Source organism: Ochotona curzoniae, unplaced genomic scaffold (assembly GCF_017591425.1).
Source record: "Ochotona curzoniae isolate NIBS_2020 unplaced genomic scaffold, NIBS_Ocur_1.0 contig_3819, whole genome shotgun sequence".
NCBI lineage: Eukaryota > Metazoa > Chordata > Mammalia > Lagomorpha > Ochotonidae > Ochotona > Ochotona curzoniae.
The window spans coordinates 7,986,178-8,009,479 of record NW_024466004.1 but is presented as its reverse complement, the minus strand read 5'-3'; the positions used below and the strand labels follow the sequence as shown (position 1 = coordinate 8,009,479).

The window sequence follows — 23,302 nt, the reverse complement described above, 5'->3', positions numbered from 1 at the left end:
GAAACTGAGTGACTGGGACATGAACCGCTGTTTATATGTGATACTGGTGTTTGCAAGGTGAGGATTTAGCCACCAACCCATGGCACCAGGCCCTCTCTGTAACTCTTTTAAGTAAATAAGTACATCTTTGAAAAAAAAAAAAAAAAGGGCCAGGCATGGTAGCCTATTGGCTAAAGTTCTTGCCTTGCATATCCCGGGATCCCACACAGGTGTTGGTTCTATTCCTGGCAGCTCCACTTCCCATCCAGCTCCCTGCTTGTGGCCTGGGAAAGCAGTTGAGGACCACCCAAAGCCTTGGGACCCTGCACCCATGTGGGAGACCTGGAGGAGGCTCCTGGCTTCAGATCAGTACAGTTCCGACTGATGCAGTCACTGGGGGAGTGAATCATCAGATGGAAGATTTTCCTCTCTGTATATCTGACTTTGCAATAAAAATAAGTAAATCTTAAAAAAAAAAAAAAAACCCAAGCAAACAAAAGAAAAAAAAAGAGAGAAGCCTGACAGTAAATGACATTAAGGGATCCCTCTAGTAATGTGATCAGCCTAAATTCCCTGAGTTTCGTGACAGTAAGTTCTTACTGATCATTGCACATGCCTGCTTTCCTGCTGCTGTGTGGGCGGCAGTGGGGGAGGCATTAAAGCAAAAAATCAAGGAATACAAGGATAAATTCTAGGATCCAAAGAAAAAATTTCTCTCAGAAATACATTTGACCTTCTGCGAGATTCCCTAAGGATTTGGGTAGAGCCACACTGTGAATGCCATCCTGGGGCTGAGCTTCCGGGTACCGGGAGAGTCCCCGCCCCACGGATGACCAGTGCGTTACATCTGTCCCTTAGCTTTCTGCTGGTCCTCACTGAAACCAGGACTGAAGAAGACTTCCTGCTGGGTTGAGTGAGCCCACTCCTTCTTCCAGCAGGGACCCAGCTCTGGATTTAGCATGCAGTCGCCTCACCCGTTGTACTACTAAAAAGTGATCGTATTTACACTGAGATGGACTTCCCATTCCATACTTACCCGGATCTTCTGGGCCAAGCAGCCATTCCTCCTTGCAAAATCAAGACAATCACAGTTACGCATTTTCCCAAATCTTTGGCTGTATTGCAATGGTTGGTTCATTTTGTAATCTCCAACTAAACATTTTCCTAACCATGGATTAACAATATAGTTACTGACTGGTTTCTTTCTTTTTTTTTTTTTTTAACAGTATTTATCCAACATAACAAAATAAACTGCAATTTGTTATACTTTTTTTTTACAAAACATTTTATAAATATTTTTACAAAATGTATACAAAGCAATTTCAAGTGAGACATACTATACAAATGAAGGTATTGAAGCCAATAAGCCCACACCACACTGATGGCGAGGGACGCGTCCTCTTATGTAAGTCAGTCTGTAAGGCCTCCCTAATCTAACAGAGTCTACTAAATTTTTCAGAGCTCAAATAGTTTTTTTTTTTTTTTCGTAATTGCCAGTTTAAATTTTTCTTTATCTTTCGGCAGTACTTAAGGACACAGAAAAATCAAATGCTTAATAACAAATTCACACTTTTCAACAACATCAAAAACAGAAAAAAGGAGAGAGAAGTAAAATGATTTCTTTGTTGTTGTTGTTACAGAGTACAAGGAGTTTTAAAACTTAACTTTTGACTAATGAACCTGAACAACTGGATGCTGACCATCCAAGGCTGAGCTCTCAGCCTCCACCAGAGGGCGCTCCACATGCGAGCCATGACCCATGTGCGCATATCCTAATCACAGGAGTAAAACACATTTTGTAATCTTCATTTGTCATCATCTAGAGTCTTTCCTGCATAAAAAGTAAACTTACACACAAGGACACGAAAATTTACAAGTTTCATTTTGGTAAATTAGGCTCTCCATTTGCTAGACAAGTGTTGGGTACAGGAACCCTGTTAAGATGGCATATAGAAAAGCAGGGACAAGGGGTGGGGAGGCAGGGCAGGGCTAGGAACAAAATGACAATTGTACATCAATCTCATCTTGTCTATTAAGAATTTCCACTGATTTTCAGTAATTAATTCACAAGCAGCCGTGGGAAGGTTCTGGGCATACAGTTCCACAATGAGAAAAATTTGATCAGGAGGGACCATCATTAGGTCTTACCAGGAATTAGGGGAGCCTGGAGCTCTGAGAGCGAGCTGTGAAATCACGGGGTGTAGGGCAGGGTGTCACCCAAGGGCCGCCCCAAAATGGCAATACCAACTTATCTAATATGTTACAATACAGGATCAAGGGGAAGCCTGCGGCTTGGGACCTTGGCACAAATCAGAAGAAAATGACGACCTTGAAATGGCCCAGACTTTCTGGGAGCTGTTGGCCAGGCACATGGCCACAGTGTGGACTGGCCAGCTCACTGGGCCTGTGCATGAGAGGAGCCGGAAGGGTACAGGCTTTTGTGGCCATCTGTTTTCTAACAACCAGAAGCTTACTTTCCATTGAAGGCTCATCAGGAAGAGAAATGCCCAACACAGTGACAATAGGGGCTGCTTCTAGATCCTGGCAACACATCAACGTGGAGACCAGTCGGTGAGCTTCAAACGCCAGGCAGATCGGCAGGGTAGGTGAGAGAGGGAAAGTGTGTCCTCCCAGCAGCTAGAGTGATCTCCAGGTCTGCACAGCCCAGACACACCCACACCTGTTTGTGTCAGGAGGACACTGGGACCTACCTACCAACCTACCCACGCCGTAAGGTAGCTCTCCACAAGATGGCGGCAAGTGACGGCTACAACAGCAGTGAGAGCAGATGTGTGAGCCGAAATGGGATGAGCTGGGGCAGGTTTCTAAGAACATGGGGAAAGCCCCTGACAGAAAGGAAGGAAGCAAGCAAGCAATCAGTCAAGTTCACAATTAGGAACAGGGCTCAGTGCCATGCACCCTGCCAGGACGTAACCTTTGGCGGAAGCGTGGGTCTAAAAGGCTTCCATTCCACGGCGTGGGCTGGCCGGCTACCTTTGGTTTGTCTGTGTTTTGGTAATGTTTGCTGCTGCCGGGTTGGCTGCTGTTCTCAGACAACAAGGAGCATCAACAAGGCCAAAGTCCCTGGCAAGTCTGAACTGAAACATTGCGGCATAGCTTTCCCATCAAAGTGCTTTTGACTCTGGGCTGGTTGTTGTGGGAAAGGGTGGGGGAGGAGAGAGAGAGAGAGACAGACAGACACAGACAGACAGTGAGAGAGAGATGAGCGCAAACAGAACCCAACAACCAACAGAAACATACATCATATGTTGACTACATCCAATTATAGAATGCAACACTCGGGTTTTGTCTCAACAGCTCACATACGTCTGCTTGTACTATACACACATCAGAATCTTCCCGGCTCTCCCCTGCCACTCCCCTCCACGCTGCGCCACGACTCTCGTTTCATTCATCTTTATTTTAGCCTGGGGAAGTGACCTCAAGTCCCGCCGGTGGCACTGAGAGCAGGGGCACTCCCTGGGCAGAGGTGGGCTCAGGGCTGTGAAGAAGCTGCCTCTCGCTCTGGGGCCCGCACAGCAGCAGGCCTGCCCTCCTGGGGAGGCCCCCAGCTTCCCCCACCAGGGCTGGGGGGCCTGCAGGGTGGCCAGTAGCAGACTGCTCAGGGATGGCGGGATGGGGCAACTGGGGGGTGGCTGGGGGAGGAGAATCACCTGTTCTTCCCCCAGTGAAGAACAAAATAAAAGAAAAGAAACCCTCAAAATGACCAAACAAAACTGAAAAACCACAAAAAAATACTAAATTTGAAGAGAGATTAGTGGGATTTTTGTTGTTGTTAAAAAGTAGCTTCTCTCAGTCCTCTTTGATTTTCTTTAATAATTCTATTTTTCAAATGACTTATGATTGTCAGAATCTCACCCATGGCCAGGCATACTGTGGTTTCATTGAGTTACAGTGGTTAAAAAAATAATAATTTTAAAACAAATTTAAAAAATGACCATAAACACTTGGCTAACACTCACAAGGTGTCGGGCCTGTCAGACTGCTTGCTAACGAGGGTTAGTTTCGCTAGAGGGTCTCCTTGTGACTGCGGAGTATTGCTCTTCAACACAGAACAGGCTGAGATTCGAGAGAACGACGCGTGATGACAGATGGAGCGGGCTGCAGACAGGCCATTCCATCCGCTTGTGTCAGGGAGGGAGAGAACTCGGGGCTGGCGGCAGGTGGGGGCAGGGGGTGCGGCTGCTATTAACACTCTAGGATACTATTTACAGCTGCTTCTAAGATGGAGTCAGTTTCCACCACGCCCTCGCTGTGGTCCGGGATGAACTTTTCCAGGCAGTTGTCCTGCGAGGCCATCGGGGAGAAGTTGGGGAAATCTAAGTCGACCGAGCCGCTGCCGGCGGCGGGCTCGCTCTGGGGTTGCCGGCTGGCCTTTTTCAGTTCCAAGATATTTTTAAACGTCGTCTCCAGGCTCTTGGTGAGCTGCAGCTCGGGCTGCGGCTCACCGGACCCTTTCAGGATGTCCGTGTGCAGCGCGTCGCTCTGCGGGGAACGCCTCAAGGTTCTGTCCGGGAAGGAATTGGTCCCCGGAGACTCGGCGGGCGGCTCTCCCAGGACGCCAGCGAGCTCCGGTCTGCAGGATGGTCGGCGGAGCCCCTCCGGGCCTGGCGAGCCCTCGCGGGTCTTGGCGGGCTCTCTCTGGCCGGTTTTCTCGTCTGCAGGGCTCCGGTACGGAACCGAGCCCGCTTTGTCCAACTTCAGGGCTCGGCCGAGGCCATCGGATTTTTTGGAAATGTTTCCTTCCGCGGAGACCACGATGTGATTAGGCACTAGAGGAAACTGGTCCGGAGTCGCGGGCTCGGCCGCGCCGGCTTTGGCTCGGTCCCTGCCGTGCGCCCTGGCGGTCGGGTGCGCGGAGCTGGCGGATCGGCTGCTGTGCGGCTCGCTCCTGCAGGGCTGGGGCTCGCGAGCAGCCTGGTCAGGCTGGAAGGCGCAGCAGAAGTCGGCTTGGAAACCCTCTGGAAAGGGGAACAGAGAGCGCCATGAGGAGGGAGGCAGCCGGGCACCAAAGCACGGCTTTCCTGGGGTCGTACAGCGTTAGTTCCCTCGGAATGTCTGGTCCCCTACGCCCCCTTTGGCACAGGGCCCTGGAGCGTGTATTCGTCCCTCCTAGACCTGTGTGAAGGACCCAGGGGGTCTCTGAGTCCAGCCCACAGGATGGATGGATGCGGAGCAAGCTGGGCTGGGGGTGAGGAAGTCTCTAAGGGTGTGAGCCACCGAGGGTGTGGACTGTGGACGGAGGCAGACAGCTGCCAAGTGAGGGCAATGAAAGCTGGCTTTGATGACCTCTGGAAGACCACACAGGGTCTGTGTGCAGCCAACAGGAACAACGTGTCCACCAAGTTCAACAGAGGAGCTCCAGGGAATACAGCCTTGTAATCTAAAACAACCACGTTCAGCTTCCAAGTCAGGGCAGCTCCCTTCCCAACCCCCTGTGGCACTCAGGTCTAGGGGGCCAAACCCAGGGAAAGATGATCTGCAAGCCAGCTAGCCAGCTGACCCAAGGCGGTCAGGGAGTCGGTTCTAAGCAAAAGGGCCAGAAACGCACCTGATATTATTATTTTCCTTTGGGGGGAACTATGTGAGTATCCTGTTAATAATAATAAGCACGTGATCCTTCCTTTAGACTGAGTACAAGGGTGTATATAAGGGACTTCAGAGTTCACAGATGAAGCTGTGGCACTGATATCTGTGTGCTGGCTCAAGTCCTGGCTGCTCCACTTTTGTTGTTGTTGTTATTTGTTTGTTTAAATTAAGATTTACTGATTTATCTGGGAGAGAGAAAGATCTCCCATCTGCTGGTTCATTCCCCAAATGGCTGCAACAGCTAGAGCTAGCAGAGTCTGGACCCGGAGCTTCTTGCAGGTCTCCCACATGAATGCAGGGGCCCCAGGGCTTGGGCCATCCTCTGCTGCTTTCCCAGGCACATTAGCAGGGAGCTGGATGGGAAGAGGGGCAGCCAGGATTTGGATCTGTGACCACTAGAGATTCCAGAGCCAAGATCACGGGCTCTGCTCCACTTCTGGTCAGCTCCCTACTAAAGCATCCAGGGAGGCTCGGGAACGTGGGCCCCTGCCACCCTGGTACGGGAGCCCTGGACGGTGCTCCTGGCTCCTGGCTTCAGCCTGGCCCAGCTCTGACTGCTGGGGCCATCTGGGAAATAAACAGGAGGGGGAAGCTCTCTCTCCCCATGTCATCATCTCTTTCAGATATATAAATGTATTTTAAAAGGTTTATGGAAAAATTAAATTGAAAGATAAATTGAAGCCAAATTTGTGAAATCCATGTGTTTTTTTTCTCAAAATATGTATTTTCCACGAGCTTTTTGAAGGCCACTCAAATTCATTTGTAAATTTTCTAAGTCACATCAAACACAAGGCAGCAGTTCCATATTTAAATACCAGAAAAGATATTAGAGGAATGGCTGAAGCCACATGCACTACTTCAATAGTAAGGGAAAGAAATAAATCATTAAGCTCTTATTTTAAACTATGGAGGATGTTATGATGATTACAGCAGCATGGTAAAAGCTTCAGATACATTACAGGAAACTAGAATACAAAATCATATCAAGCACCGGAACACCTCCTCCGCCCCCCACCAAAATACAGTATGCAAATAGGAGGTGGGACTGGAGGGAAACCTGGGGAAATGAATGCATTCCTCTGCTAAGATGGTGACCTATGGGCACAATTCCTACTTTGTGAATAATAACAATGTTACTCAATCTAAACTGTCCCACAGTCTGTGAAAAACTAAGGAGAACTCATTGTTACCAGGCAGAAATTGAAGCAATTAAAGATACATGCAGCTGGCAGGACGCTGGGGGCCAGGAACCTGCCAGCTGGCTGGGCTGTGGCCAGCGCCTGGCTTCACTGTACCTTGTACACGGCCGGCCACTTGCTGACACGCCAAGGTGCAAGTGTGTCAGTGAGGGGCCGTTCTACATTCACAGTGGGTGAAGAATCTCTTACCTGGATGTACAATTTCTTTTTGGATCTTGTAGGGGATTGGTGTTCTGCTCTCAACTCCGGGGCCCGCCCGTCTTCACTCAGAATTTCTACTCTACCCTCAAGTCTCTCGCCCACCAGTCAGCCCCCACGACCATGCCCCCGGCCCCCGCAGCATCCCCGCCCTGCTCACCGGGGTCCACGAGGGCCAGACGCTTGTCTCGGGACAGGGACGCCCTTTCCTCCTGGTTGAACATCCGATCGATCATCACCATCTCTGCAGAGGGGTTGACCCGCTGAAATGGAGATGCATTGTTTCAGGAACACTGCACTATGTCTGCAGGACCAGAGCAGTCGGCCACGCCCCATCGCGCCCCACTGACCCTAGGTACACATGATGCATTTTTTTAAAACTTCGGTTTTTTTTGAGAGGTAATTTATGTATTGTCTCAACATTCTCGAAGGCATAGGGCATAGGTAGGCACGTCTCCCTTCTCTGCCTCCCCTGGATACCGCAAGCCAGTGCCTCTCCCTGGAGGCAGCACCTGCCTACCTGTTGGACGTTCAGACTGTGCATGTGACCATTCATACACATTCATTTATGGGTCTTTCCTTTGCATACTAATAGTAGCTACTCTATAAACTGACTGATACCCTCTATATCCTGCTATGCTCTAAATTGTGTTTCCTTTCTATTAATGCTTTGCTGTATAGAATCAAAATATTCTATAGCACTGGGTCAAGTGTGTAGCCCTTTCTTTACAAATGATGGAGCTGGTCTTTTCTAGTGGTTCCGGAATGGTTGAACATATGGTAACAACCATTACATACTTTGGTGGCACAATCTCAAATAAATATCTGGTTTTGTTTTGTTTTTTTTTTTTTTTAGATTTATACTGATTTTTTAAAAAAATGTATTTTAAGACTTATTTAAAAGGTAGAGCAGGAGTGAGAGGGACAGTCACAAAGAAGAGAAAGAAATGGAGAGAAAGAGACAAATCTTTCACTTCTTGGTTCATTCCAACTCTCCCCAAATCCCACAATTGGGGCTGGGCCAGAGCAACCCCTGGAGTCCAGACCTCAATCCAGGTTTCCCAAGGAGCTGCCTTGGTGCGCATTAGCAGGAAGCTGGAATCAGAAGTGGAGCTGGGACCAGCAGCCAAGCACTATGACATGGAATGAGGGCTCCCAAGCGGTATCTTGACCGCTATGCCAGACTCCCAGTCCCAGTGTATGTATTTACGTATATACACACACCCTGACACCAGGTGTACACACACACCCTGACACCAAATTATCTAAGTGTGTCATGTAGTTCAATCCATTTTCGAAGGTGCACTTTTCAAGATGAACTCAAATTCAAAAAGACTTTAACAGACCAATTTACAGGTTAAAGTGTACATGATTTAGAACTGTTTCTAAAACCACAGAATAGGTTGATCTACATGTTATTTCCTGAGATGTCTTACTCTTTTCTCTAATTCAGGTTTCAAAATTGATTTTCATTTTTATTGGGGTGATGACTATGTTTGAAGATAGACAGTGGTGATGGTTGTGTAAATGATAAGCCATTGCTGAGAATAATAAAAGCCATCCAGTTGTACACTTGAAACTTAAACATGAGGGTGGATGTTCGGCCTAGTGGTTAAGATGCAACTTGGTACAACCACATGCTGGAATTCCTGCTTCAAGTCCTGCTTCCTTTCCTGGGTTCAACTTTCTTTCTTATCTTTCTTTATTTTAAAGATTTATTTATCTTTATCTTTATTGGAAAGGCAGATATACAGAGAAGAGAGACAGAGAGGAAGATCTTCCATCTGCTGGTTCACTTCCCAATAGCTGCAATGGCTGGAGCTGAGCCAATCTGAAGCCAGGAGCCCGCAGCTTTTCTGGGTCTCCCACGTGTGTGCAGGGTCCCAAAGCCATCCTCGACTGCTTTCCCAGGCCACAAGCCAGGAGCTGGATGGGAAGTGGGGTTGCTGGGATTAGAACTGGCACCCATATGGGATCCTGGCACATTCAAGGTGAGAACTTCAGCCACTATGCTATCACACCAGGCCTGGGTTCAACTTTCTGTGAAGCAGCAGGTGCATCTGGTCCCTGCTATACGCATAGGAGAAGTGGACTCACATCTGGAGTCCTGACGTTCAGCCCAGCCCAGCCCTGCTGTTGCAGGCATCCAATTGGAGAATGAAACTACCAAATGAAAGGTTTCTCTCTGACAGACTCTGTCTCTTATTATCTTTTTCTGCATTCCAACTAAAACAAAAGTAAAAAATATTAGAAAACAAATAAACATGAAGCTGAGCAGATGCACACCACTTTAGGGGCCTGTGTTATGGCCCAGCGGCCCTGTGTGGAGCTGGCCTCTCAGCTGCTCCACTTCTTCTTCTTCTTTTTTTTTTTTTTTAAAGATCTATTTTATTTTTATTGGAAAGTCAGATATACAGAGAGAGGAGAGACAGAGAGGAAGATCTTCCGTCTGATGATTCACTCCCCAAGTGAGCGCAATGGTCGATGCTATGTCGATCCGAAGCGGGTGCAGGTCCTTGACTGCTTTCCCGGATGGGGAGCTGGATGGGAAGAGGGGCCGCCGGGATTAGAACCCGGCGCCCATATGGGATCCCGGGCGTGCCAGGCGAGGACCTTAACCACTGCGCCAACGTGCCGGGCCCCCACTTCTTCTTATTTTTAAAGATTTATTTTATTTTTCTTGGAAAGGCAGATATACAGAGAGGAGGAGAGACAGAGAGGAAGATCTTCCATCCAATGGTTCACTCCGCAAGTGACCGCAACAGCCAGTGTTGTGCCAATCTGAAGATAGGAGCCAGGAACTTCCTTCAGCTCTCCCACTCTGGTGCAGAGTCCCAAGGCTTTGGGCTGTTCTCGACTGTTTTCCCAGGCCACAAGCAGGGAGCTGGATGGGAAGTAGGGCTGCCGGGATTAGAACCAGCGCCCATATGGGATCCCGGTACATTCCAGGTGAGGACTTTAGCTGCTAGGCCACTGCTCTGGGTCCAGCTGCTCCACTTCTGATCCAGCTCCCTTGCTGAGGGGCCCGAGAAGCCAGTGGAAGGTGGACAAGTGCCTGGGCCTCTGCAGCCACATGGCAGATCCAAAGAGTCCCAGGCTCCTGGCTCCAACCTTGCCCTATCCTAGCTACTGAGGCAGTTTGGAGAGTGGACCAGCAGATGGGTAATCTCTCTTTTTGTCTCTTCTTCTCTCCCTGTGATACTACCTTTCAAATAAATAAAACAAACTGAAAAAAAAAAAAAAAGACATCACTCTGAGTGCCTGGCTTCGAGTCTCGGCGTTGCTCCTGCCCCAGCTTCCTGCTGTCCTCGCTCCTGGGGGCGCAGCAGATGATGGCTCAGGTATTGGGGTCTCTGCCACTGGGGGAACCTAAATTAAGTTCCTGGCTCTTGGTTTCAGTGTGGCCTGTCCTGGCTATTTTGAGCATTTGGAGAGTAGATCAGTAGATGGATGATTCTGTCTTTTCAATACAGGAAATACATTCATTTAAAACAAACATGAATCTTAACGGGATGTTAATGAGCCCTCTCAAACAAAATGAGGCTGACTTTTCCCATTTGCCACCAGCTCATCCTTGTAAATGGTCAGCTGAACAGCTGCCTCTCACTGCAGGTGCCCCAAGGCCTTCTGCAACATGTCGGGCAGGGGAAAAGGCAGGCTGCGCAGCTCTGGTCCCCCAGAGTCCCACTCTGTCTGGGTGCTAACTGCTAATAACCCCACCAACCTATTAGGCACCCAAAATTTCAGTTTCCTCATGTTAAGTCAACCATGGGACCAATTAACAGTGGTTCACCCAGACAAGTACAGCAAACACCGGGGGTTGTTACTGGTGTAAAGTTCAATGTTTCTGACACCTGCATGCCCTTGCCTTTTCAGTCCTGGTGTGACGAGGTTCCCAGAGCTCAGGGATCCCCCAGGACTCAGTGGCTGTGACCTGTGGAGTCCTGCAAAGCAGAAATGCTTGGCAGCAAAATTCCTTTTTTAAAAACAATTTATTTTTAATGTTGTTTACATAGTTAAGAAGGATGTATGCCCGTGTGAGCACCGTGGCAGCACAATTCTTACCATGGCGTCTTCGAGCAGCAGGAACCTGTACTTGTTGAGCATAGCTTGGGTCCTTTTGAGGAGCTGGGTGGCCACTGTTTCAAATTCATTGTCCACTTTTAAAGAGAGATAGAGAGAGAGAGAGAGAGAGAGAGAGAGAGGTGGTGAGACACTGGCCATCACCCAGCAGGCCTCTACTTGCTCGGGCTGAGAAACGCTTCCTTCCTGTCCTCAGATGCACGAGTCTCGTCTACGGCCATTTTCTCTTACACACTTGCTTTTCCCCAATCACATATCATGCTTCTTTCCTGCTTTCCCTTGCTGTCCACCAGTAGGAGACCCAGTTTAACATTAGTCTGTTTTAACTTTAATCAGGGCAGTTGAAACAACACCGGTAGCTATATGACAGGCCAGCAGTAGACACCGGTGCACAGATGGAAGTGTCTCCTAGCTGAGATACCCAAACCTCCTCCTGCTTCCGGCAGGTGGGACTGACCGTGAGGTGGACTGCTCAGGACAGGTGGCACAGTTTAGGGTCAGGTGCTCCAGGTCCCCTGTCCCTGCGGTCCTGATGTCTGTCCTTTGTCATTGTCCACAGTGCTCACACTTTCTCATTCTTTCACAGTCTTTATGGCTCTGTGTAAAGCGGGCCCGGGCTCTACTCCCCGGCCTCCCGAGGAAGCATTCTGATGTACCACCACAAATCATGCACTTTGAGGTCAGAGTCTGGTGGCAGTGGAAGTAGGGGGCTAAAGCAGTGGAAGCTGCTGATAAGAGTCAGACCTTGGCAGTGGTGCTGGGTGAGAGGGGGCAGTAGCCCAGGGCAAAGCACTGGGAGGGGCTGAGTAGTGAGTTGTGTTTGCCCTTGACCTTGTGACCAAGTTGCTCAAGTGTGGTCAGTGCCCTGAGAACTCACCCTGGAGCCTCAGGATGCTTTGGGGGCTCACAGGTCACATCTAGCTCATCGGGGTACACTCTGCCTTAAAGTAAGGATCATGTCCAACTGCTGTGAGGAGTACCTATGCAGACAGCCTTAAGGTCCTCGGATGCCCAGCCCTCCAGTATGCCCACAGCACACTCGGATGTCTAGGTGTACCCTTCAGAGAAGAGCAGGTCACATGGCTAACCACGACTGAGATACTGTGTACACTGGGGCCATACTGGGTCTGCGAGGACCATACATCTTCCTGCTGGGTGTGACGTGTCTCTTGCCCAACCGTGGGGTGGCTGTAGTGGGGGTGGGGCACCTTGTGTCAGAGGGTTCCCCTCGCGTGAGGGTGGTTTACCTTTTGTCAGGTCTTCCTCTGTTGGCATGGAGCCCTGGCACACGTGGAAAGAGAGCAGCCTCTGTACTGCGTCACTTAGCGACCGGAACTGGCTTTTGTCGGGAGTCACAGCGTGGGCTTGGTCCCTCTGTAACTGCTGGAGGATGCTTTGAAAGAGACACGGCCAATGTCACTGCACAGTCATGTGAGGATGCCACATCAAATCATGATGTTCGCTTAACATGCAGAGAAGGACAGCCATACAAGGGGGTCTGTACAAAGTTAGTGGAAAGTGGAACTAAACAAGCCATTTCTTTTAGCGTAAGAAGCTTGAAGTCATCTATACTTCCACTGACAGTACTGGCATTATTCATAGCACAGGGGATCTGAATTGATCTTGTAAGTACCATGATGAGCCCAGACCATGGCCTGCCCATTCTCACAAGGCACTCACGTGGGCCGGGCTGCCCGATGACTGGCCAAGTCAATTCATGCAAACATTTTCTTGTCCTGAACACAGGAGTTTATCAAAACATGTTTCTTTTCAGAGATCCTTTGACGGCGAAAAAGTCAAAGAGCTCTCCTTAACAGAGCAAACGGAAGGCTCAAACCAGTTTGGTGCTTGTATGGGTCTTACTGAAAACAAACTAGAGGAAACAATTTTCAGAGTGCGTTTTTAGGACAGGTTCATATACTTGTTATTGTAACCTGACTTCCGGGGAGTATATGTATTAAAGTATAAGAAAATGGGAGAAACATTCAAAACCGATTTGTCATTGCAAGGTGACTCACAAGGCTCCTTTAGTGAGCTGTTTGGCGGCAGGCCTTTTCTGTGCTCCCGAGTGACCGTCCACCTAGAGACAAAGCACACCACTCAGAACCGTCCTGCACAGACGCGGTGGCAGGACAGAGCCACACATGTCACAGCTCAAACGCTTCACCCAACCACCCCACAGCAGATTCTGTTTTACAAGTTTATATTTTCTTTTGATTTATTTGGAATGCAGAACCATAGAGACTTGAAAGAGAGAGAGAGAGAGAGAAGTCTTCAGTTCACTGCTCACTCTCCACGTGCCTGCATCAGCCAGGGCTGGGGCCGGGCTCAGACCAGCTGGATTGGAGGTACTGGCAGAAAGCTGTACCGCCAGTCCCTTTAAGGGACTTGGTCTGTCTTTTAAGGCGGAATCCTCACTTTCTTCTACAGATTATGCTTTGGAAAGAATCATTGTTCTCTGGAAGGAATACACTTGTGGGTACTAGCTCCAAAAACATTCAAACCCCGGCCAGATCCTACTGAATCATGTTTTCAAAAGTAAATGAGGAACCACACATTGTTGGTGCCTGTCACAGTCCAAGTGAGATCTAAAGCCCCTCTCACATTGTACTGTGGAAGCAGATGTGCCTTTATGGCAGTGTATGACAACTACACAGACCCTTCATGAGGTTTGCTGGGCAAGTCCAGACTGCGGAAGGCAGGTCTGATAGAGAGGAAAGCAAGCAGTAAGCTGAAAACAAAACATATTCTTTCTTCTTACTTAAAAATGTATTTGTTTGTTTATTTATCTATCTATCTATCTGAAAGTGACAGAGAGAAATAGACGGTGAGATATTCCATCCACTGGTTCATTCCCTAAATGCCTGAAACAGCCGGGGCTGGGGCTGCGCCATTGGAAGCCATGAGCCCAGCACACTGTCGGGTTTCTCTTGTGGCTGGCAGGGACCCATGCATTGGGGCCATCATCCGCTGCCTCCCAGGAGCACATGCAGGAAGCTGGAGTGGAGCCAAGGACCTGGGACTCCCTTACGTGGGATGTGGCCGTCTCAAGTGCAGCTGAACCTCCTGCACCATCACGCCCTCTCCTCCCCTCCCTTCTAGGTTGATCAGTGATTAGACATGTTTTGAGGTTAAAGAGCTAAAATAGGGTCAAGAGACTTTAGGGACTGTAAATTTCACATGTCCTGGATGCTGACACAGAAAAGCACAAACCTCTCAGCCTGGCCGGGAAGAAGCAATCCCCTCAATCCCCTCAATCCCCTCTGGAAATGGCCACAAGTAGTCCCCTTCAACAATGGACTGTGGTTTGTGGTTTTTTTTTTTTTTTTTTTTGAGGGCCTGGATGGCATGTGCTGGCTGCTGGCATGGGAGTCATCTATGCGGAGATGATGGCTTAATGAAAAGCAGCATTGTAGATATGTCAGAAATATGCTGGGTACTCATGCTAGGACCATAAACCAAACAGGGCCTGGCCAACTGAGGCAGTCTTCAGGGACCACACCCCTGTGGAGGCCCAGCTGGATGGGCGGGCATAGAGCAGGTGATAAACTGTGTGTTTCCTCCAGTGGGTGCTGGATAGGAAAGGCCTCCAAGCTCCCCATCTGCACACCTGGCAGGCCAGGGAGCAATCCGAACCATTTCTCCTGCTGTGGCTGTGTAATTCCTAAGGATAGGGATACAAGTTGGTTTCCAGAATCTGTGCTATTAGAACTTCCACACAGGACTCTTCCAACACAAAACAGTGAACCAAGCATGGGCCACAGGGCTGGCGGTGGCAGCTCCCTGGCTGCTCTAAAAGGGGCTTTTTTCTGATGAAGGCTTGCTGTGAGGGAGCAGGGCAGGGGCACCCTGAGCCACAAGCTGCAGAGGCAGAGTTGAGGGTCGTTTAAGCTAACTAGGTAGATAACAGACGCTGTACATGCTGTCATTTTCAAGTTTCTGCGGTCTAAGAAAGACTACAAGAACTCAAGGCCCTGTCATCTGTCAATGCGAAGGGACCTCCAAGATGCAACTTCGGGAAAAGGAGGCCAAAGATGGAGCTGCCTGAGAATGGACAGGCTTTGTCTTTCTTTCGGGACCAAATAATGACATGGGTAACCAAAGCCTTAGGAGGGATGAGACGTAAACGGCCCTGTTTGCAAGCCAGGGAAGGGGTGAGATTCCACACAAACACACGTGGAGCTGCAGGGTGTGGTGACAGGTCACATGTGATGTGTTCACTTTAGACTGCACTGTTTCCAGGGAGCACAATCATGTCACAAATTTAACAAGAAGCATGGTTTCCTTCCATGGCAAGGTACACAATGATATAATAGCTGGCAAGTGATGGCATCTTACAGGTGTGACACCATGGCATAGTCACTCAGGTGGGAAGGACATGGGGAAGGCAAATGACTAAGGTAAAGATGAGATTACGGGCATGGCACAATGGCGCAGTGTCTAAATCCTCATCTTGCAACAGCTGGGATTCCATATTGGCGCAGGTTCTGATCCCGGCTGTTCTACTTTCCATCCAGTTCCCTACTTGTGGCCTGGGAAAGCAGCTGAGGACGGCCCAAAGCCTTGGGACCCTGCACCCATGGGAGACCTGGAAGAAGCTCCTGGCTCCTGGCTTCAGATCGGCTCAGCTCTGGTCATTGAGGTCACTTGTGGAATGAATCACTGGATGGAAGATCTTTCTGTCTCTCCTCTCTGTAGACCTGCCTCTCCAATAATTAAATCAATCTTGAAAAAAAAAAAAATAAGATCAGGTCAGAAAGAGCTCATGCAGGAGGAGCGGGGCAAGAGGAGGAGGCTCCCTGGGCCCATGGAAGACAGCTTCCTGCAAAGGTTCCTGGCCTGGCAAGCACAAGGTTCAACAGCTGGGGCATCTGCACTTGCCTCAAACCATTTATGGCCCTGGGAGCAGAAATGGGAGTGGGGGGTGGGGAGCAGTATGATTCAAAATTTATTTTCCAAGCCTGTGGATATATCACCGGAAAGTAGAAATTGACGTCACTGCTGAGAGTGTTAGTGACTTTGGAATCCCAACCGTGCCTCTTAGAGCCTGCCTGGCATCACTTCCAGGCTAGACTACAAAACCAAACTTCTAGCTCATAATTCTCTTCTCACGTCAGGGGAGCTGCAAAGGTGGCAGCCCTAGAGATCTCAAGGTGCCCTGCGTGTTCTTGAGGCCATTCTGCAAAAACATAGAGGGGACACTTGATCCTTGCCCTGCCCTGAGCTGACTGTACGTGTGGCGCTCAGATGCCACGTGTGGACTCGGCTTCCATCCCGCAAATGTTCCTGTGCCCAGGAATTTTACCCCTCCTCTCTGGGAGCACAATCCTGACTTTCAGTTCCCGCACAGGGGGCTGTCCTGACTGCTGCCCACTCAGGGCTCATGGCCAACACCAGGGCTGCCGGCAGCACTGCCTGTTCTGCTGGGCACACGGCATGCAGGAAGTTACATTGCTTCCACACGGTGTGTCTCTAGTTGGTGTTGTGTCAACATTGAGTGGTGAGAAAACAGGAAATGTAGGATCATGTACATTTTTGCTAGGGTAAATACATTTAGAAAAATTTTAGTATATGTGCTGCTGAAGTGAGCACACATTTAGAAAATTAATCTGCTGGTTGAACTCTTGTGTGTTGTCCTACAAGTGAGGAAGACAAGCCAGATGACATCTAAGAGTAACAAGGCCCATTTAGCTCTAAGGAAAAAAAAATCTGTTATCTCTGTAATGCATTGCAAATGACCTTTATTTAATCATCTCTGCTCTTATTACTTCATAGCACAGTGAATTTTTGGTCTTAAGAAAATAAAGATAAAACTATTTCAGGGCTGGCATGGTGGTATAACACATCACATCTCCACCTGTAGTGCCAGCATCCCATATGGGCGTTGCTTTAGGTCATGGATGCTCCACACCCAACCCAGCTTCCTGCTAGTGGCCTGAGAAAGCAGCAGAGGATGGCCCAAAGACTTAGGCCTTTACATCCATGTGGGAGACCTGGAAGAAGCTCCTGGCTTCAGATCAGTCCAGCCCTGGCCATTATAGCCATGTGGGGAATGAACCAGTGGATGAAGATCTCTCTCTAACTCTTCTCTCTTTGACTCTGCTTTTCAAATAATAATAATAATAATAATAATAATAATAATAATAATAATAATAATAATAAATAGTATTTAACAGTATTTTTTCACCATAAGAATCTTATTCAGCTAATTGACATAAATCTTCAAAATGTTATTGCTACATTAAATCTCTTCTCCATTTCAATATTACAGCTATTGAATACATTTTTGAACTTCTAGTCCCCAGAGACAAGATTTTAAATTTTTGGTTGGCAGTTCAATTTGGTCATCCACGGGGAGCTAAAACACTACCAAAAACCTGCAGAAAAGACTCCTCAACCATTCAGTGACTGTATCCGAGCATGGATGACTTCCCAGAGTTCCAGTCTTGTTCCTACCTGAAGTACTTTGAGGATTATGCAGCCATGAACCACAACCAATTTAAATTTCAGCCACCTCACCACTTGGGCCATTTCCTAACCAGCAAACAGAAATTACAGGATTTTTTTTTCCCAGTCAATGTCTATCCATTTGTTCACAGTTTGTGGGAAACAACAAGAATGTGAAAACTGAGGTTGCCATGGTAGCTCAACAGGCTAATCCTCCTACATCAAGCCCTGGCATCTCATCTGGGTGCTGGTTCGTGCCTTGGCTGTTTCACTTCTCATCCAGCTCCCTGTTTGTGGCTTGGGAAAGCAGTCAAGGACGGCCCAAAGCCTTGGGACCCTGCATTCATGTGGGAGACACAGAGGAGGCTCTTGGTTTCAGATTGGCTCAGCTCCAGTCATTGTGGTCATTTGGGGAGTGAACTGGTGAATGGAAGATCTTTTTCTACTTCTTTCTGTAAATCTGCCTTTTAAAAAGAAACAAATCTTAAAAAGAAGAAAAAAACAAAAAGAATGTGAAAACTACCCTCTTAACTTTTGAAGAACTTTCGGACCCCAAGCCTCAGGGTTAGCCAATAGCATCCTGTTTCCAGGGTAAGGGTCACCACTGGGCCTTTCAGAGTCACAGCCTTTCACTTCTCTTTCACTGCATATCCCATGTAAGTGTGGATGCCTGCAAGGCTGACACCAAACCTGACAGGCAGTGTGTCTCTGGCTTCCACTGCTTCAGAAACAGATGCTATCAGGAGAGAGAAATAGGACCAAAAGCAACTGTGTGGAAACCGAGGTCTGGTTGTCCACACCTGCAAGGCGGAAGGCGCCCCAGTACTTGAGTTTGTCTGCCACCTGATCTGGGTGCACATTCGCAGGAAGCTCAGACTGAAGTGGAGAGTACTTGACCTCTGGCACTTTGACACGGGTGTTCCAAGTTGGCATCTTTTTTGTTTTTTAAAGATTTATTTATTTATTTTTTTAAAGATTTATTTTTATTATTATTTTTTTTATTGGAAAGGCGGATATACAGAGAGGAGAGACAGAGAGGAAGATCTTCCGTCTGATGATTCATTCCCCAAGTGAGCGCAACGGGTCGATACTATGCCGATCCGAAGCCAGGAGCCTCTTCCGGGTCTCCCACGCGGGTGCAGGTTCCCAAAGCTTTGGGCCGTCCTCGACTGCTTTCCCAGGCCACAGGCAGGGAGCTGGAAGGGAAGCGGGGCTGCCGGGATTAGAACCAGCGCCCATATGGGATCCCGGGCGTGCAAGGCGAGGACCTTTAACCACTTGCGCCACCGCGCCGGGCCCTAAAGATTTATTTTATTTTCATTACAAAGTCAGATATACAGAGAGGAGGAGAGACAGAGAGGAAGATCTTCCATCCAATGATTCACTCCGCAAGTGAGCGCAATGGCTGGTGCTGTGCCAATCCGAAGATAGGAGCCAGGAACTTCCACCAGGTCTCCCACATGGGTGCAGGGTCCCAAGGCTTTGGGCGGTCCTCAGCTGCTTTCCCAGGCCACAAGCAAGGAGTTGGATAGGAAGTGGGACTGCCGGGATTAGAACTGGCTCCCATATTGGATCCCGGTGCATTCAAGGTGAGGTGAGGACTTTAGCTGCTAGGCCATGGTACCAGGCCCCCAAGTTGGCATCATAATGACCCTACCAGATACCCAATCTTGAATCCATTCAAGTAGACCTTAGCACCAGTCTACCAGAAATGGCCACATCCAGCAGGTGGAACATCAGCAGGGTTCTAGTTGAACCCAGCAGTACCATTAACCAACTTGATTTGAGTGACATCTACAGATCATCATCCACGGCCGCAGATCACACAGGCTGTGGAAGTTCCCATGGAGCATCCGTCACAAGGGATCACGCTCTGGGCCACAAAACTGAGCAAAATTGAAATAGGAGCCACACCCTATCTGCTCTCAGAGCTCAATGAAGTTGAAATAGAAATTAATAACAAAGCATAAATATTCCCAACAGTCTAACATTAAGCAACACAGTTCTAAATAACACAGTAAAGAAATCTCAAGAGAAATTTCAATATGAATGCAGCTTCTTGGGGCGTGCATTTGGTGTGGTGGCTGCGACGCTGTTTCTGATACTTGCATTCCACATCAGAGTGCTTGGGGTCAAGGCCGCCTCACTCTGGCTTTCAGCCTCCGGAGTGTGCAGACCCTGTAGAGGGCAGGTGATGGCTTACGTGGTTGGATCCCTGCCACCCATGAAGAAGAACTGGTTTGGGACGCAGGCTCCTGGCTTTGGCCTGGCCCAGTCCCAGTTGTTGCAGGCAAACAGAAGTACAGGCAAATGGAAGACTTCTGTCTCTTTGCCTTTCAAATAAATAGTGATTCAAACAAACTACAACCTATCAAAATGTATGATAGAAAAAAAAAAGCCCCAGAGGGAAAGAATTTACAGTAATCAATTCCTGTATTAGAAAACAAAGAGGGGGAAGGGTAAAGTGTCTCGGTGGGTTATGCTACTGCATGTCACATGACACAGGGTGCTTGTTTGAACTGCAGTTACTCCACTTCAGATCCGCTCCCCACTAATGCACCTTCCAGGCAGAAGATGGTGGCTCAGGTGCTCGGGTCCCTGCCACCCATGTGGGAGATCCAGGGGCAGCTTCTGGCTTTGACCTAGCCCACATCTGGTTACTGTGCCACTGGGGGAATGAACCAGAAGATGGGTGATCTTTCTCTGTCTTCTTCTGCAACACTCTGCCTTTCAAATAGATAAATCTTTCAAAAATGAGAGGATGATAAGAGAAAACATGAACAACTCGGCCTACAAATTTGACAACCTAGATGAAATGGATTGATTTTTAGGATGATATAACCTGTTGAAACTTAAACAATGACAAAATACTCTTTGAATAGGCTTGTAGTCATTAAAACATTGAATAAACAGTAACTTTCCTAACCAAAAGCACCAGTGGCCTGGGAAAGTAGTAGAGGATGGCTCAAGGCCTTGGGCTCCTGCACCCGTGTGGGAGACCTGGAGGAAGTACCCGGCTCCTGGCTTCAGTCCAGCCCAGCTCTGGCCTGTGCAGCCACTTCAGGAGCGAACCAGCACATGGAGGAGCTCTTTCTCTCTGTAACTCTGGCTTTCAAGTAAAATAAATAAGCTAGGTACCCCCTTGGGATTCCTGTAGCCTGTATAGGTATTTCAGCTAGTCTTTTCTTACTTCAGCCTCCTGTTGACATGCACTTCAGGTACAGCAGGTACTGGAGTCCCTGCCAATCGCACTGGAGACTGGCACTGATTTCTGGGCTCTCGGCTTCGTCCAAGCTCAGCCCCAGCTGTTACAAATCTGGAGAGTGAACCAATGGATGCAAGATCTCTTTCTCTCTAGGTCTCTCTGCCTTTCAAACAAATGAAAAACAAACACAACTTAAAAAAAGAGAGAGAGATCAGGAACAATGAAATGAAAAGATAAAAACAAAAATATACAGGTCTTAACACTTAAGAAATAAAACAAAGTATATTACCTTCCAGAGGGAAGTTACGAGCTAAAATTCCGGTTTTGTGGCTCAGTGAGTTAAACTACTGCGTGCAGTGCCAGCTTTTCACATTATGGTGCTGGTCTGAGTGCCCGTTGCCTGCTTCCAATTCAGCTTCCTGCTAGTGCACCTCCTGGGGGGGCAGCAGGTGATGGCCTACTGGAGACCCTATCACCCATGCAGGAGACCTGGATGGAGCTGTGGGCTCCAGGCTTTGACCTGACCCAGGTCTGGTTATAGTGCCATTTGGAGAGCACAGCAGATGGAATATTTCCTTAGCTTTCCTTCTCTGTTATTCTGCTTCCCAAATAAATAAATAAAATAAGTCTTTTAACAACTAAAAGATCACCAAGGAATTTCTGAAAGACAAAGTTTCTCAGGTCTACCCATTAAGGTTAACTCAGAAATCTAATGTGGCTTTAGGAATGGATCTTTTTATTTACTTAAACATTTATTTCTTTGACAGGAAAAATGACAGAGAAATAGAGAGGGAGAGGTAAAAAGAGAGTGAGCTCTTTAAGCACTTGGACCATCTTCTGCTTTCCCGGGTGCTTGAATAGGGAGCTGGACTGGAAGTAGAGCAGCTGGGACTCAAACACTCATGCAGAATGCCAGCACCATAAGCAGCTGCATAACCCACTACAACACTGGTCCATCCAGCAGATTCTGATAAATTGCTAAGTTTTGGAAATCATTGCACTTTCAGTGATGGTTAAATGCTTGACTTGGAATCACATAAAGTGGTCCCAGGATGGTCATTTGGTCCAGGAGACTGGTGAGTGAGAGAGGGCAAGCAAGGACAGGTCAGAGGTTGTGCTAGAAAGAGGCTGAAAGCAGTAGGAGGCTGATTTCTAATCTTCCTAAGGGGCTACCCTGCAACCTGGACAAGGGCTCATTCCCAAAACACAGGTGGTGGAGCCTGCTCAGGACGCACTCCCAGTTGCTGCTGGCTGAGGGCTTTGGTCAGAAGTTGGGTGGCCCTTGTGTGTGGAACCATCCTCACGCTCTGAAGGTTTACATCCAGAATTTGCATGGGCCCCCAGAAATGTGACAGATGGGACTGTAGCGGCCAACCTGGGCCCTCACGGTCCTCTGGCTGCCCTGCATGCTACTTCACTTTCTTCAAATCTGAAAGCCTCAAGAGGACTCATCCAACCGGCCATCACAAAGCTCCTGCCATCCCCTGCTGTGACAGCAGCCTTGTCCCTCCTCTGCCCACAGAGAACCCACTAGTGCTCTGAAATGGGTGGCAGTGTTTTTCCAATCTTTAACAAGCGGTTCCCTTGACCCCACATGCCCTCGTAACTGGCAGCCCATTTTCCTGAAAGCTGTCTCTGGTCATTGCCATACTTCCCCGACTGCCTTCCCAGCCCACTGCAATCTGGCATCTGTACCCATCGCTCCACGGACACCTGCCTGGCCAAGGTCCCAAGCAGCTTCCTAATTGCTAAGTCTACCAGAACCCTCCCAGCCCTTCCCTCTGCTGTCTTCCCAGTGGTCCTTGCGCCCCTGCCCCTTCCCTCCTGCTTGCAGTGCAGGGCTCTCTTTCCTAGCCTCCAGGTAGCGCAGTCCTATGGGCTTAACTCTTCGCTTCCAGGGCCTCCCCGCTCACTGTGGACACCTCTTGCTGGGTCCATCACTGGCATGCTGAGACTCTTAGGGTTCTCTTCTGGCTACCTTTTCTTCTCCATCAACACACTCCCCGGTAAACTTCAACTGCTCGCTCTGCTCTGAAACAACCTATGCGCTGATGGAACAATCCCACTTCAGCCCCTATTCTTGTTCCAAGTTTCAGTATGAAAAGTGTAAACTCAGAAAACTATGAGCAAACTTATCTTTTTTCTTTTTCAATGCATTTTTGAAGTATTCTTCCAAAGCTGTTTATCATCCAACAGTCTGGTTGTTTTGCAGGCATCTCAGTCTTGACAAATGTATCCTATCTAAACTCAGTCCCTTCACACCAACACCTCTCCATTTTCCTGTCTCAGTGAACCTGGCTTACTCTTCCTCTGTGGTTGATCAATCCCAAGTTCTCTGTAACCCAACTATATCAACACCTTTTATGTGTCAACGTCTCCATAGCTACCACCATTAGTGTGGGTCTTCATTACTTCCTGCCTAGACTCTCAACCTAACGAAAGCCTTCTAACAATATCCTCACCTTGCTGACACACGCTTTCCTTCCTTCCCAACCCAACAGTCTCCTCTTTCCCTGGGCTTTGCCATCTCCTGGGGCACTCGTCATTTAGACCCTTTCCCAAGATTACTGATCTTCCTCTG

The 23,302-nt window shown here is 48.5% G+C and overlaps 1 protein-coding gene across 2 annotated transcripts in view; it reads right to left on the bottom strand.

Annotated features, from left to right (window-relative positions):
- Positions 1–3,864: 3,864 nt before the first annotated feature.
- Positions 3,865–23,302, bottom strand: part of BICRAL (BRD4 interacting chromatin remodeling complex associated protein like) — a 74,744-nt gene continuing 55,306 nt past the window's right edge. For both annotated transcript variants that reach the window (XM_040983387.1, XM_040983386.1), the window contains exons 6-10: positions 13,088–13,149; positions 12,317–12,462; positions 11,052–11,146; positions 7,147–7,249; positions 3,865–4,961 (exon numbers count right to left, since the gene is read on the bottom strand). In XM_040983387.1, coding sequence (XP_040839321.1) covers positions 4,189–4,961; positions 7,147–7,249; positions 11,052–11,146; positions 12,317–12,462; positions 13,088–13,149 — 1,179 coding nt within the window. In that variant the 3' untranslated portion in view covers positions 3,865–4,188. The remainder of the gene's footprint in view (positions 4,962–7,146; positions 7,250–11,051; positions 11,147–12,316; positions 12,463–13,087; positions 13,150–23,302) is intronic.